This window comes from Lepidochelys kempii, chromosome 10, assembly GCF_965140285.1.
Source record: "Lepidochelys kempii isolate rLepKem1 chromosome 10, rLepKem1.hap1, whole genome shotgun sequence".
In the NCBI taxonomy this organism is placed as follows: domain Eukaryota; kingdom Metazoa; phylum Chordata; order Testudines; family Cheloniidae; genus Lepidochelys; species Lepidochelys kempii.
In genome coordinates, this window is record NC_136389.1 from 17,302,531 (window position 1) to 17,318,602 (window position 16,072).

The 16,072-nt window shown below is 41.6% G+C and overlaps 2 protein-coding genes across 7 annotated transcripts in view; one reads left to right on the plus strand and one right to left on the minus strand.

Annotated features, from left to right (window-relative positions):
* The window catches only part of LOC140918268 (acyl-coenzyme A synthetase ACSM4, mitochondrial), a 27,174-nt gene extending 11,132 nt beyond the window's left edge, over positions 1-16,042 (minus strand). For 2 of the 4 annotated variants that reach the window (XM_073362254.2, XM_073362260.2), the window contains exons 1-4: positions 15,887-16,042; positions 4,779-5,038; positions 4,255-4,465; positions 2,761-2,968 (exon numbers count right to left, since the gene is read on the minus strand). In XM_073362254.2, coding sequence (XP_073218355.2) covers positions 2,761-2,968; positions 4,255-4,465; positions 4,779-4,979 — 620 coding nt within the window. In that variant the 5' untranslated portion in view covers positions 4,980-5,038; positions 15,887-16,042. Of the gene's footprint in view, positions 1-2,760; positions 2,969-4,254; positions 4,466-4,778; positions 5,039-5,773; positions 5,869-12,276; positions 12,319-15,886 lie in introns of those variants that run through there. The other 2 variants (XM_073362258.2, XM_073362257.2) reach the window with 2 other exon arrangements.
* Positions 1,551-16,072, plus strand: part of PDILT (protein disulfide isomerase like, testis expressed) — a 50,920-nt gene continuing 36,398 nt past the window's right edge. The window contains exons 1-2 of one of the 3 annotated variants that reach the window (XM_073362268.2): positions 1,551-1,621; positions 9,370-9,612. In XM_073362268.2, the coding sequence (XP_073218369.1) occupies positions 9,564-9,612 (49 nt within the window). In that variant the 5' untranslated portion in view covers positions 1,551-1,621; positions 9,370-9,563. Of the gene's footprint in view, positions 1,622-9,369; positions 9,613-11,296; positions 11,574-16,072 lie in introns of those variants that run through there. The other 2 variants (XM_078854571.1, XM_073362262.2) reach the window with 2 other exon arrangements.

Below are 16,072 nucleotides of genomic sequence, written 5' to 3' on the forward strand. Positions count from 1 at the left end.
AATTCCTAACAGTGACTCTATGCACTCTTTTCAAAAGAGCCCACAATATTTGCTACAGTTCACAAAAAGAAAAGGAGTACTTGTGGCACCTTAGAGACTAACCAATTTATTTGAGCATGAGCTTTCGTGAGCTACAGCTCACTTCATCGGATGCATACCATGGAAACTGCAGAAGACATTATATACACAGAGACCATGAAACAATACCTCCTCCCACCCCACTCTCCTGCTGGTAATAGCTTATCTACACTGATCATCAAGTTGGGCCATTTCCAGCACAAATCCAGGTTTTCTCACCCTCCGCCCCCCCCCCCCCACACAAACTCACTCTCCTGCTGGTAATAACCCATCCAAAGTGACCACTCTCTTTAAAATGTGTATGATAATCAAGGTGGCCCATTTCCAGCACAAATCCAGGTTTTCTCACCCCCCACCCCCCTCCAAAAACCATACACACAAACTCACTCTCCTGCTGGTAATAGCTCATCCAAAGTGACCATTCTCCCTACAATGTGCACATTGTAGGGAGAGTGGTCACTTTGGATGAGCTATTACCAGCAGGAAAGTGAGTTTGTGTGTGTATGGGGTGGGGGGGTGAGAGAACCTGTATTTGTGCTGGAAATGGCCCACCTTGATTATCATGCACATTGCAGGGAGAGTGGTCGCTTTGGGTAAGCTATTACCAGCAGGAGAGCAAGTTTTTGTGTGTGTGTTTTTTTGAAAAAAAGGGGGGGGAGGGGTGAGAAAACCTGTATTTGTGCTGGAAGTGGGCCACCTCGATTATCATACACATTTTAAAGAGAGTGGTCACTTTGGATGTGCTATTACCAGCAGGAGAGTGAGTTTGGGGGGGGGGGGGGGAAGGGTGAGAAAACCTGGATTTGTGCTGGAAATGGCCCAACTTGATGATCACTGTAGATAAGCTATTACCAGCAGGAGAGTGGGGTGGGAAGAGATATTGTTTCATGGTCTCTGTGTATATAATGTCTTCTGCAGTTTCCACAGTATGCATCCGATGAAGTGAGCTGTAGCTCACGAAAGCTCATGCTCAAATAAATTGGTTAGTCTCTAAGGTGCCACAAGTACTCCTTTTCTTTTTGCGAATACAGACTAACACGGCTGTTACTCTGAAACCTGCTACAGTTCAGACATTAACAGAGCAATGCTGGGCTCGGTTACTAGTCTTACAAAATAAACAGCTGCACTAGTTATGACTCTGTAGAATACAGCAATACAGACTAACTCCAGGGATTCTGCTATTGACAGACTGTGCCTCCATGTGGGAGCTCATGCAATCTAAGATATGAGAACCAACAGCATATTCTAGAGGTTTTTTCTATAATTATTTACTCAGAGATGTCCAGAGGCTCAAAGCTGAACAGCATTCACAAGCAAAACCAGTCACAGCCCCGCAGAACTCACAGTCTAAGGCTCTGGTTCAAAATCCAGTGAAGTCAAGGGGATCTTTCTGCTAACTTCAGTGGGCTTTGGATTGGGCTCTAAAAACAGGCACAGATAAGATAAATTGCAAAGGGAGGCTTTGGGGTTGTAAATTGCTCTTTTGTGGGCATTGTAGAAACAGCAGCAAGCTGTGAGAAGGCCTGATCTGACAAGAAGGTGGGTAAGTTACTGCACACAAATGAGGCAACCAGGACAAAGTTGTGGAATGGGAGAGGGAAATGAATGGCGCTTTGTGGCTGGTGTTGTTGACAGAATGGAGTCTGGGGGAACGTGCAAAGACAGAAGGTCTAAGGCACAGGCCAGGAGAGAGCTCTTCAGGGCCCTGAAGGCAAGGAAGAGAAATTAAAGTTAATGCAGTAACTAGAGTGAGCGAGTGGAAGTATGGCAAAGCTTTTCATTCAAATCTTCCAAGGGGAGCATCAGGGGAAAAAAACCTAACTCAAGACTGAGCTTGATAAGCTTACGGAGGGGATGGTCTGATGAGACTGCCTACAATGGCACGTAGCTGATCTGTGACTGCTGGAAGCAATATCCCCAATGGCTTGTGTTGGGATGCCAGATGCAGTAGGGCTCTGAGTTACTACAGAGAATTCTTTCCCAGGTGTTGGCTCAGGGTTTAACTGATCGCCATATTTGGGGTTGGGAGGGAATTTTCCCCCGAGGTCAGATTGGCAGAGACCCTGGAGGTTTTTCGTCTTCCTCTGCAGCATGGGGCATGGGTGACTTGCAGGTTTAAACTAGTGTAGATGGTGGATTCTCTGTAACTTGAAGTCTTTAAATCATGATTTGAGGGCTTCAGCCAGGTGTTAGGGGGTCTATTACAGGAGGCGGTGGGTGAGCTTCTGTGGCCTGCAATGTGCAGGAGGTCAGACTAGATCAGGGGGTCTCGAACTTCATTGCACCACAACCCCCTTCTGACAACAAAGTTACTACATGACATGGAGTGGGGAGGCAGCCCAAGCCCTGCCGCCCCAGGACGGGGTGGTGGGGGAAGAGGAGGCTGCAGCCCAAGCAGTGAGGGTGGAACTCGGGCTTCAGCTTCTGCCCCGAGTCCCAGCAAGTCTAATGCTGGCCTTGGTGACCCCATTAAAATGGGGTCGGGACCCACTTTGGGGTCCTGACCCACAGTTCGAGAACCGCTGGACTAGATGATCATGATAGTCCCTTCTGACCTTAAAGTCTATGAGTCTATGCTAGAAATGGATTCTAAAGTGAAGGATTCCTCATCAGTTTATCTAACTGATACACCTGGCTTTTGTTTAATCTCATAGTGACATTGCTAAAACAGCTGATACCTACTTTAGTAGCTCTTGGAAGTTTAGCCACCCATCCCTGCTGCCTTCAGAAACAATTAGCTTGGTTTTCAGAAACTGGCAATCAGGCATGACAGAATCCACTGCAGGTGCCAGTGTGTCATTGGTAATGATGCACTTGGCCTTCGAAGCCTGGAGTCGATAGAAAATGTCTTTGGCCGTTAATTGGGATGTCCCTGGAATAAAGACAATTCCTAGAAAAGAGCAACAATGTTATTTTTCTAAATTGGGGATGAATTTTTAAAATGTTTTTAGTTAGATGACAGTAGGCACACCAGCCACAGAGAAATGGAGTCACTTATAAAGAGCCCACCCCTTAGAGAACACACATGAAGATCATATCAATGATATGATGGCAAAGTCCATGTTAAGAATGAACAAGCAATTATTTCAGATCATGAGTAAAGATGGGCCCAAGTTACCAACTGTTAGTCAAGATCTTGAATACGCCAAAGTTGAAGATGTTTAGAGCTGGGGTTTGATTCAGCCCATTTAAGAACATAAGAATGGCCATACTGGGTCAGACCAAAAGCCCATCTAGCCCAGTATCCTGTCATCCGCCAATGCCAGGTGCCCCAGAGGGAATGAATAGGTAATCATCAAATGACCCATTCCCTGTTGCGCATTCCCAGCTTCTGGCAAAGATTTAAACATACAACAGTCCTGTTCATACACCCCAGAATGATACCAGCCTTTGTTGCAACTGCATCACATTGTTGATTCATTTGTGATCCACCAATATGCCAGATCTTTTTCAGCAGTACTAGTACCTGGCCAGTGATTCCCCATTTTGTATACATTCGGTTTTTCCTACCTTTGCATTTGTCTTTGCTGAATTTCATCTTGTTGATTCAAACCCATTCTCAATTTATCAAGGTCCTTTTGAATTCTAATCTTGTCATCCAAAGTGCTTGCAGCCTCTCTCAGCTAGGTGTCATCCACAAATTTGATAAGCATACTGTCCACTCCATTATCCAAATCATTAATGAAACTATTGACCAGTACTGGACCCAGGACAGACCAGTACTATTCAATACATTCATTAATGAATCGGATGATAGAGTGGACAGAATGCTTATAAAATTTGCAGATGACACAAAATTTGCAAAATTATAACAGCAACTTCTTAGCCCCAATTGTTTAACTGTTTGGTTATATCAAATTAATATATTCTGCCTTCAATTATAATATAATTGGCCAAATCTGGCCTGTAATTGAAGCCACTGGGGTGGCATGGTTGTAACAGAGGGCTCCATATTTGTACAGAGCATATCACAGTGGGGGCTTGGTCTATGACTGGGGTTCTGAGACACTACTGCAGTACAAAGGAACAATACTACTACAGCTACTAATTAGGCACATTGGCCTAGCAATTCATTAACTTACATACTCTTTTCAAATTAATTTGGTGATTTTCAGATTTCTTTATTTTATTTTCTTTCTCCACCACATTCAGTAATATCCAAATATTTTTACTAACCTGTTCGGATACAAGCCACATTCAGTATCCACCACTCTGGTATCCGAGGTAGAATCACTATTACTCGGTCTTCTCTTTGCAATCCACATGGGTCAGAGAGCACATTGGCTGCTTTTCTAGACAAAAATCCCAGCTCCTCAAAGCTCCACTTCACCTCATCTCTCTTATCATTTATCCACCAGAAAGCTGCAATTGCAGGTCTCTTCCCAGCCTAGCAGAAAACTCAAGAAGTTAAAATAAGCAAGGAGATATGAAATGGTTTAAGAGAAAGAACAAGAACAAGGACCACACTTCACCAGTGGGCTGATCCCTTATTGTTACAGACAGAGAGATTAAGGTGTCTCTAACATTAAAAGGCAAATTATCTTTTGCAGCTGATGCCTTAAAGATACAAAGATTTCTGAGACAGAAAAGAAAATAAAGGATCAGTTCTTCAGCAGGTGTAAATCAGCATATCTCTTCTATAGTTGATTTACACCACCTGAAGATCTGGCCCAATACCTGTGATGTAAAATAATTGCTACCTTTTCCAGCTGAGACCATTTGTCTAGGACATCACTTGCAAAGTTGAAGTGTTCTGGCAGTTCCTGTTCACACCGGTTTATAGATTCATAGTGTGAAACAATGTGAGCCACAAGACGCCTGTTATCTTTGTGGAATAATCTAGAAGGTGATGGGGGAGTCCACAAGGACTGGAGAATTCGTAATTTAAATAAAGTCTTCATGATACTGACTTATCCAACTGTATGAAAAAGTCATTGAATATTCGTGGTGGATCATTCATCTGCAATGGCAAAAACAAATAACAAAAACCAACAGTCACATCCTGAAAGCTGTCTAATAAGCACAGTTGGATAAGTTAATGCAAACAGAATACAAACTATCGACAATCTGTGCCCCCAATGGACTTTGTTATTTTAAACTGAAATTTTCTACCTTAATTATTATTGTGAACTTGTAAATAATCACAGTAGCTGTCAGGGTTCCTTCCCCACTCTGAACTCTAGGGTACACGTGTAGGGACCCGCATGAAAGACCCCCTAAGCTTATTTCTACCAGCTTAGGTTAAAAATTCCCCAAGGCACAAAGTCTTTGCCCTTGGATTAGGTAAAACACTGCCACCACTAAGTGTTTTAAACAAAGAACAGGGAAAGGACCACTTGGAATTCCTATTTCCCAAAAATATCCCCCCAAGCCCTTACATCCCCTTTCCTGGGGAGGCTTGAGAATAAACAAGATGAGCACAAATCCCTTGGATTTTTAAGACCCAAAAAGCCCAATCAGATTCTTAAAAATCAGAACTTTATTAGAACAAAAAAAGATAAGAGACCAAATCCATAAGATCAGAATGGAAGATAATCTTACAGGCAGTCAGATTCAAAACATAGAGAATCCCTCTAGGCAAAACCTTCAGTTACAAAAAGACACAAAAACAGGAATACACATTTCCTCCAGCACAGCGAATTTACATGCCAAAAAACAAAGAAAACCTAATGTATTTTCTAGCTAGATTACTTACTAACTTTACAGGAGTTGGAGAGCTTTCATTCTTGATCTGTTCCCGGCAAAGGTATCACACAGACGGACAAAAGCCTTTCCCCCCCTCCTCCAGATTTGAAAGTATCTTGTCCCCTCACTGGTCATTTTGGGTCAGGTGCCAGTGAGGTTACCGTAGCTTCTTAACCCTTTACAGGTGAAAGGATTTTGCCTCTGGCCAGGAGGGATTTTATAGCACTGTATACAGAAAGGTAGTTACCCTTCCCTTTATATTTATGACAGTAGCATTTTCATTAGCATATTTATCTTCAGCATTATCAAGTGGTGAGTACACCAAACACTTCACTTTCTAGTCCATTTCTTCTGGCCGGATTCAGTTTCATACCAGTGTAATTCCATTGACTTCAGTGGACTTACTCCTGATTTACACTAGTGAAAGAGACAAAAGAGACCTAATCTTGTTAATTTTGGATGAGATTTAGCTTCTTATGGAAAAGTGCTAACAAAACTGTACAGTGTTGTCAGTTGGAATGTGTGTTGAGCTCATAGCACTTGGACAGAGACATTGTGGAAGCCACAAGTCCTTACCATAGCTGTACATTCTAATTACAGGAGAGTGGGTTTGTGTGTGTGGTGGTGGGGGAGGTGGGGGTTGAGAAAACCTGGATTTGTGCTGGAAATGGCCCACCTTGATTATCATACACATTGTAAGGAGAGTGATCACTTTAGATAAGCTATTAGCAGCAGGAGAGTGGGGTGGAGGGAGGTATTTTTTCATGCTTTGTGTGTATATAAAAAGATCTTCTACACTTTCCACAGTATGCATCCGATGAAGTGAGCTGTAGCTCACGAAAGCTTATGCTCAAATAAATTGGTTAGTCTCTAAGGTGCCACATGTACTCCTTTTCTCATCACACTAAAAGTAGCCTATATGACTTTGCTGTTCCCTCAACATACCACTAGATGGCAATTCGCCACACTGAACACCATGCACTTACAAAAATGCTGACAAACCTTTTTGTATTTGTATATTGTTCTTTCTTTCCAGTTCTATTTTCTTAGAGGGTGGGAAGTTAATACATCTTTCCATTTTAGAGATGACTGCACGATACATTTAAAAAGGCTTTATAATGCTCTTTTAAAGTTTATCCAGTATTCCTTTGAACAACTTCTACAGATAGCTTTATTTTTCCCACGATTAAGAGACACAATGAATCCACACTGTATCCATCTCTGCTGAAGTAACAGAAGGAGGCTGAAGATGGGATTCTAAAGACATATACACTCCTTTCAGTTCAGATCGAGTGGATAACTTTGCAGAGATACAAGTTGTAAGGTGTCTTTTATATTTAAACAAAACAATTTTTTAAAAAGAAAAGGAGTACTTGTGACACCTTAGAGACTAACCAATTTATTTGAGCATAAGCTTTCGTGAGCTACATCCGATGAAGTGAGCTGTAGCTCACGAAAGCTTATGCTCAAATAAATTGGTTAGTCTCTAAGGTGCCACAAGTACTCCCGTTCTTTTTGTGAATACAGACTAACACGGCTGTTACTCTGAAACCCGTCAATTTTTTAAAAGACACTCTAGATCACCCTCTCTGTCTTCTGATCTGAGCTGAATAATGCATAAGAACATACAGTACAGAGAGCAGGATGATGTTGTGGTTATTAAAACCCAGCTTCAGATGTCAAGAAACCCAGGTTCTAGTCACGGCTTTGCCTCAGACTTCTTTTGTGACTGTAGGCAAATCACTTAGGGACTGACCCAACTCCACTGAAGTCAGTGGGAACCTTTCCATTGATTTTAATGGAGTTGGACTTGGTAAAATGAGCAATAATACTTATCTACCTCACAAAACTACCGTGAGGCTAAATAAACTGATGTTTGTAAGTGTGTTGCAAGCCTTAGATGGACGGTGATAACTCAGAGCAAAGTGTTTACCAAAGCTATCAATAAGAGTAATAATAATAAAATACATTAAAAAAAGGAGTACCTGTCTCTAAGGTGCCACAGGTACTCCTTTTCTTTTTGCGGATACAGACTAACACGGCTGCTACTCTGAAAATACATTAAATCACTTTAAAACTTCTTTATTTGCATTTTGTTTCAAAGGAATTTTTAAAATATCAAAATATACAGATGCGGCCCAAATGTCCGTATGTTGCATTTGACTCATATCCCAATAAGGGTATCACATTTTAATGTGAATGGCCATTTAAAAAGAACGCTTACCAAGAAGTATATTTATATAACATTCACTTTTTATTTTACCTCACCCAACTGACACCGCTACAACAACATTGCATATAATATTAATTGACAGCTAACATTCCAGTTCTGCAGCATTTAGTATTTCCACAGTTCTCTAAAGACATAAAGCACTATTTCCTATAACCAAGGCTGTGCAAAAGTATTGACCATTTTTGCTATTTTGTTGTGAATGATTTTTACACCCTTGAATTTTCAATTTTCTGCACAATTCAGCAAACAGATTCTCTTTCCCTCTGCCACCTGGCCCCAACAGGCCTGTTTCCTAAACTACCCTGACAGGTTTCAGAGTAGCAGCCGTGTTAGTCTGTATCAGCAAAAAGAATGAGGAGTACTTGTGACACTGTAGAGACTAACAAATTTATTTGGGCATAAGCTTCGAAAGCTTATGCCCAAATAAATTTGTTAGTCTCTAAGGTGCCACAAGTATTCTTCATTCTTTAAACTACTCTGCTTTACTCTAACCTCTTTCCGTAACTTTGAGGTCAACAACCTTTCCCAATATACTGCGGTATTCACTGATAAGGGTTCTTCATAAAGGATTTAGGTTACTTATCACTTGTTTCAGTGGCAGACAGTGAAGAGTAACTACTTGAACAAATGACCTTGTCATTGTAGGTTTATTACTGAGGCGGCTTAGGCTGTGATCTGAGATAACTACTGAAAGGATGTTCGTCTCAGATAGCCCATGCAGGCCTCTTCACATTCTTAGATACTTTTTCATTCCCTGGATGTCACTTATACAAGGACTTTGAAAAGAGCAGATTATAGAAAAAATACAACCAAAGTCAAACCAACCTCTTTCTAGTTTTTGTTAGTCATTCTTACAAAATCCTTTTGCATTTGTTGATTTAGCAACAGTGTTTATATAGGGTCATATCTTTCCCTCAAGTTGTACACACAGCTCTCAGTTACTTCATTAAGAGTTCTATGTGCATGATAAGAGAATATGGTTCCAGTCACATTATGAGCCTGATCCGAAGCCCACTGCAGTCAATGGAATTTCTCCACAGACTTCAGTGCCTTCCAATCAGGCCCTACTGCAACAATGCCTGAAAGAGAAAATACAGCTACAGAATAATCTATCATTTCTACTTTATCATTTGCTAAAATGGCGCATATAATACCAGGCATATTTTTAAAAAATTTGGACTAGTTTCTAAAGAACTTTTATTTTATATTTTTATTGATCTGAATAAGTTACTAACATCTGTATCCCTATTTACAGGCACACTATCGACTTTCTTTGTAGACTGGTAATTAACAGCTTGTAATTAACAGTTTTGGTTTGTGCTTTGAACAAGTAACACCACTTTATACAGTGTTTTTCATCTCTATATCTCCAGGTGTTCCACAAAGGAAGATAGTAGTATGACCGCCATTCTACAGATGGAGAAGCTAAGGTACAGAGGTGCAAAGTGTCTTGTTCGAGGTCACAGATCAGAACAATGGCAGAGCGGAGACTGGAAACAAGGCCTAGCCACCGGACCTAGCCACTAGACACACATCTTCCTTCCCCAACACCCTATCAAATATTTTCATGTTCTCCCTTTCTTCTTCTCAAAAACCAGATGCCTCTATAACCATGAGTAAGTGGACCTCCTAGAACAGGTTTCCTGACTTTCTCAGAAATGGTATCATCCTGACCCTTTGCATGACTACTTTATGAAAAAAAAATTATAATGGTGAAGACACCATTCAATACTTGTCCCAGGAAAGAAATGGCCATTTACACCCTGGAAATGTCAGTAAAGAAGAGGTTCAGTAAGATGTCACGAAAGCTTATGCCCAAATAAATTTGTTAGTCTCTGAGGTGCCACAAGGACTCCTCATTGCTTTAACAGACCATTTGGTCTCCACTGCAGAAGCTGTAACTTTGGCCTGTATGCTACATTGCATTCCAGTCAATAATCTAAGAAAAGGGCATTAGGAATGTACAAGGCTGTTTCTTTTTTAGTTACCATGTGGCAAATATTTTGGGAAATAAGCCATCTGTTATTCCTGTAATGCACCATCTCTCTGTAAGGATATTCTTCAACATGCTCTGACAAGGGTACCCACATATGCACCGTATAGAATTCTAACAGTTTATAGTAATACTGCTTTGAATTTACAGAGTGCTTTGCACCTTCAGAGGTCTATGGAGACATTAGCTAATTACTATGGGCCAGATGCTGCTACCACTTCTCAAAGTAGGTGAAATCCTGCCTCCAATGAAGCCAATGACAAAACTCTCACTGATTTCAGCAGAGCCAAGATTTCACCCACTGACTTGTAGCTTATTTGGGATATGATCCAACACCCTCATAAATCAATGGGAGTCTTTCTACTAATGTCAATGGGATTTGGATCAGACCTTCAGTAAGCAGTCCCATTAGTATAACAGATGACCAAATATTATCCTTAAGAGCAGTTATCAAGGCCCCCTTACGTTCATAGGCACCTAAGTTCCAATGGGGACATCCGTGTCATCTCTACATCAACTCTCGGTAAAGTTAATAACATAGCTGATGTTCTTAATTATAGGTACATTATTAACCCAACTCTCCTTTCTATAGCCAAGCTTTATTCAGTATTTCCCCTCTCCCTCGCCAGATATTGTTCTCATTGATGAGAACCTTTCCCCCTTAACTGCCCAGGAATTGGTTTTCCAAGCATTGCTAAAAAGTGATCATATCATTTAACAGCTCTGACTTTCCTGGGGAGGACCAAGGTTGGCTCCACTCATGGCAGATTTTGTTGTCAATTTTCCAAGTGGCAGCCGTGTAAGTCTGTATCAGCAAAAAGAACAGGAGGACTTGTGGCACCTTAGAGCCTAACAAATTTATTTGAGCATAAGCTTTTGTGGGCTAAAACCTACTTCATCGGATGCATGCAGTGGAAAATACAGTGAAGTGAGCTGTAGCTCATGAAAGCTTATGCTCAAATAAATTGGTTAGGCTCTAAGGTGCCACAAGTACTCCTTTTCTTTTTGCAGATACAGACTAACACAGCTGTTACTCTGAAACCTGTCAGTAGGAAGATAGGTAAATAGGTAGATAGACACACACACACACACACACACACACAGAACATGAAAAAATGGGTGTTGCCATACACACTATAACGAGAGCGATCAATTAAGGTGAGCTATTATCAGCAGGAGAAAAAAAAACAAAAACCCTTTTGTAGTGATAATCAGGATGGCCCATTTCCAAGAGTTGACAAGAAGGTGTTCTTTTGGTTATCAATGTTATCATGTGGGAATTAGCCACTTGGTCTGCTGATAAGGTAATGGCCATTTTAACAGCAAACATTCAGCTCTTAGTCCCTTTTTCTCACTCTGTGCCTGCGAAGTGCAGTAGGTGCAGGATGAAGACACTGTGGCTTTCATTCCTCATGTTACCGTTTCTCCCAAGTCTTGCAGCAGAGGATGGAATAGGCCCAAAGGAAACAAAGCCAAAGAAAGCCAGACTCCCCAAAATCAAAGAGGAGAACAACATTCTGGTGCTGAAAAAGAGCAACTTTGACAGAGCACTGAAGGAAACTAAGTATCTGCTGGTGGAGTTCTGTGAGTATGAATGAAGGCTGCGTACTATACTGATGGCTCTGCAACTAATAGTCATGGCATTTAAGAGGTTTTCTTTGTTGTTACCTTGTCCTCCACCAGCTCCCTTTTGTTTTGTCCACGTGCATTTTTTGTGGTAACTTAGATTGTAACCTCATAGCTAGAGTGGCTGTATTTTAACATGTGTTAGTACACTGCCTATCTATTGGGGCCCTGATGCCTTAGATGCTAGAATAGTATAACAATAGGGACAGTGATACTGAGGTGGGACTGCGAGGGCTTCAGGCTGCATCCTGCACAATGTTGACTGAATGTCCTCAGCATCCATTGCCTCTCCAAGGACATATTTTGCAGCAATTGTGTATGCAAACCTTGTGTGTGCACAAAATGAGAGGCCACTTGTATGACCCTGAATGATTTTATCTGCTGTGCTCTTAATCACTCTTACATTCCCTTCACTGCTTTAGTTTCTTGTGCAAGGTTCATGGCAAGTGGTAGCTCCTCTTTTATAAGTCTTTGGGCTTCTGGGAATGGCTCTTTGCAACAGTTGGGAGTGAGATTCTGTTTATCTTAGGTTGCAAGAGCTGACATTAATATTCGCTTAGATGGGGATCATTGTTGCGGGTATGCCTGTGGCTTTCCTTTTTGTATCATATGTGCTGCAGTCTCATAGGGGAAAATAAGAGACATATAGTGAATGGCTTACAGTATTAGTCAGTGTGTCTGGTTGGGTGATGCCTTTCGGTAGCTGAGAAGATAAAAAACAAAACCATCACAACTACATATAAGTTAAAATAGAAATAAAATCTAAACAGAGTGGACCTAACTCTACTCCCTGTATTTTGGAGGCAGTGTTCAATGACACAGTTGGCCATTGCTTTAGGATTACTGTGATACACTAGGAAGTCATAGCAGGCTCCTATTGCTAAAGTAAACTTTTCCCATGGTGCCTGCGTGCAGCCACAATTAACTCTTACTCAGTGCCTCAGTCTAAGGCTTTTCGCTGCTTTTTTTCTTTAAAAACTGAACTGCTGTAGATGACTTGGACTGTATCCAAGTGTTAACAAAGTCCCTCAATCTCCATTTGTGGAATCTCAGAGAATCAGTCCAGGATGTTTCAGAAAATAAGGGCCAATTTCTGGGAGAGAGCAGAAAAGCCAGATGAATAAACCCCAGACACAGAAAAATATGCCCTAGTGTCATACGACTGCGGGAGCAAATCTTCAGCCCCAACATATGGCACCACATGTGTAGCCCAGTCACATCCACTTCTGCAAGATATAGAGGGCAGTATGGGAAACAACCTCGTTACCCTGCAGGGGAGGACTTGGCCATAGAGGTTTGACCCTGCTGCTGTTCACTGAGTCCCCCACTGGCTGCTCAGCACTGGCTATAGACAGGACACAACAGAGTTTAGGATGATTTTTGTGCCAAAATACCTGGGCTGAGCAGGGGTTGATGCTGGGTAAAGTAGCTGGCCATATGTTTGATGCCCTCCTGCCCTTGATATTCCTCTTCAACCCCGCAACACTGACTTCCACAGAGGCATCCTGGCAGAGTGGGGTTTTGGTGAGGGCTGGTGCTGCGGAGGTGACACCCCCCACTTTCCATATAGCCAGGGGAAGCTGTAGCTGCTTTAGGTCCCTTCCGCTCACCTAAGCAGAGGTGGTCAGCATTGCAGAATCCAATATTTTACAGCCAGAAGTGTTTTCACAGTTTTACCCATATACAGATATATGTTTAAGCAAATGAAAGTCATAGAACTTGTTTGAATGAATTAACTCTTCCAGCACGGACCTTTGGCTGTAACTGCTGAGAAGCATCCCAACAGAAAAGCTGCACACAAATAAAAACACAGCCAGCCTGATCAGGGATGGGGAAAGCCTCTGGGCACGATATTGCCAGCACAATCTGATCCAAGGTCAGATAAATTCAGAGAGCAGATCTAATCCTCTAAACCATTTGAGATCCATCTCCTGTAGCACAGATAGTAATAAGCCCCATGTGGTCTTTTAAGTGTAGCTCATTTGTGAGCAAGTGTTACTTCAGAACCATTTGTACCGTAACCCCTGCAAACACAGAAAAATTAGAATTCTGAAAAAAGAAAAGGAGTACTTGTGGCACCTTAGAGACTAACCAATTTATTTGAGCATAAGCTTTCGTGAGCTACAGCTCACGTCATCAAATGCATCCGATGAAGTGAGTTGTAGCTCACGAAAGCTTATGCTCAAATAAATTGGTTAGTCTCTAAGGTGCCACAAGTACTCCTTTTCTTTTTGCGAATACAGACTAACACGGCTGCTACTCTGAAACCTTAGAATTCTGAGTTACTGACACCAATCTGTCATTCTCTAATCCAGAGACGATGTGTTATCTCTGCTCGAATCACCAACAGAAGTTGGCTCTTCAACAGAAGTTGGTCCAATAAAAGAGATTACCTTGTCTCTCCAATCTCTAATTCAGGCAGACATTTTACTGCAGAACATTTTCTTCCTAAAAGGTCCTGGCAAATAGGGATCATAAAACAATGCTCATGTTGGTTTTGTTTTGAAATACCCTCAAAGCAATTGTTTTCAGCCTTTTTTTCAGATGCCATCTTCTCTAAGGGCTCAGTCTTTCACCTGCTCACTCTGTTCTGATCCAGCAAATCATCTGAGACACACTGAACTTCTAAGTACGGACTAGCTCCATTGACTTCAGGCACCTTAAACCCACACTTAGTGCGTTGGTGGATCAGGACAGATTGCTCAGCATGTTACAGGATTGAGCTCCAAGTGCACAGAGACTTAACACTGCACAGTAGGTCAATAGACTATATGGAAAAGAGGTAGGTGTAACTATAGAGATGAGGGAATCCTATATATGTCTTATATAGATATGAGAGCGCACTATAGCCAGAAGATGATGCAAGCTTCCAGGCAGAGCCAGATCTGCCAAACAAGCAGAAAGGGAGGTTGCTTGAGGCAGGAAGATGTTTTGTGACAGGTTTATTATGTGAGTGACTAAGCACTATGGGTGACAGAGTTTTTAGTCTGCCTAGGACAGCGAAAGCCCCAAAGCTGGCTCCGTTCCTAGGGCTTAACCTTGGGCTGCTGCACCATTGACTGTACCATACTCGCAGTGCTCAGTAAACAGATAGTTTGCAGAATGGGCTCAGCCAGTCAGAGTTTTTGAATCTAATTCAGCCTTAATTTGGGGGTGTCATTAGAGAGGGGCCCCAATTAAAAGCCCAGAATGCAACATTCTGAACATGGCAATGGGATGTTTGAAATCAAGCCAGAATCCAAATTTCACAGAAGGCTCCCAGCTTTACAATGAGCTGAACTAATGCACCAGATCCAAGTGCCTGTGGACTTTGGAGCGTTTGTAGCCAAACTTTCATTATTATTTGTATTACAGTAGCATGTAGGGGCCTCAGCTGAACCCAGGGCTCAATTGAACTAGGCATTACACGCGCGCACACACACACATACTAAGAAACATTCTCTGCTCTGAGGAGATTTCAATCTAAATAGAGAAGTCAGACAAGGGGTGGGAGGAAGGAAGATATTATTAGAGCTGAGTGAAATTTTTCATCTGAAACCTTTGTCGGGCAAAAAAAAATGAGGATCTGGTGACATTGAAACATTTCGATAATTTGTGTCACTTTTGCCAAATTGTTTTGGTTGAAAAAAACAAACAAAAGCAAAAATCTGAAAAAATCATAATGTTTTGTTTTAAACATTTTTGAAGCAAAACATTTCGCTTTTTGTGTTTGAAATGACTTTTCATTTAAAAGAAATCCTTTAATGTTATTAAACAACGTATTAGAAAGATTCAAAAGGGTCAGTATCAAAATGAAATTTTTAGTTCAACCAGAAACAATTTTTTTTCCAAATTTTTGATTCACCAAACATTCTGAAAAATTTCATTGTCAGTTTGACCCAAAATGAGGGTTTTTAAAAATTTTCACACAGCTCTAATTGTTATCACCATTACACAGATGGGAAACAGACAGAGATGAAGTGACTTGCCCCGGTCACACAGGAAGCTTGTAGGACAGCCAGGAGTTAATCTTAGACCTCCTGAGTCAGCATAGGAACATCCTTCTTGGGCCCATCTCTGATTGTGGAAGGATGGAGAGAGAATGAAATGGAACAAAAAATTCTGCAAAGTTTGGGTTCTTTGGCTTTGGTCCATTACAGATTGGGGTTTGAGCTGCAAACTCTGCTCCAAACCTAGCTGTGAATACAAGGTCCACATCTGGGGTTAATTCAGGCCTGTCCCTTATTAATCCTCCCCAACCCCTTCCCCGTTGCATCTCATTACATACTTACCAACCCCACAGTATTCAGCGGGACAGTCCTGTTTTAGTATTTCCTCTCCAGATACTGCCCAAACCTTCCGATGTCAGTCAGCTCAGCACAATGTCCAAGGCCCATTTTCTCTCAAAGTTTGCAAAAAAGAAAAGTCACTGACTTCTGTTTGGCAGCACTGGGCCAGTCAAATGCGCAGTGCAAAGC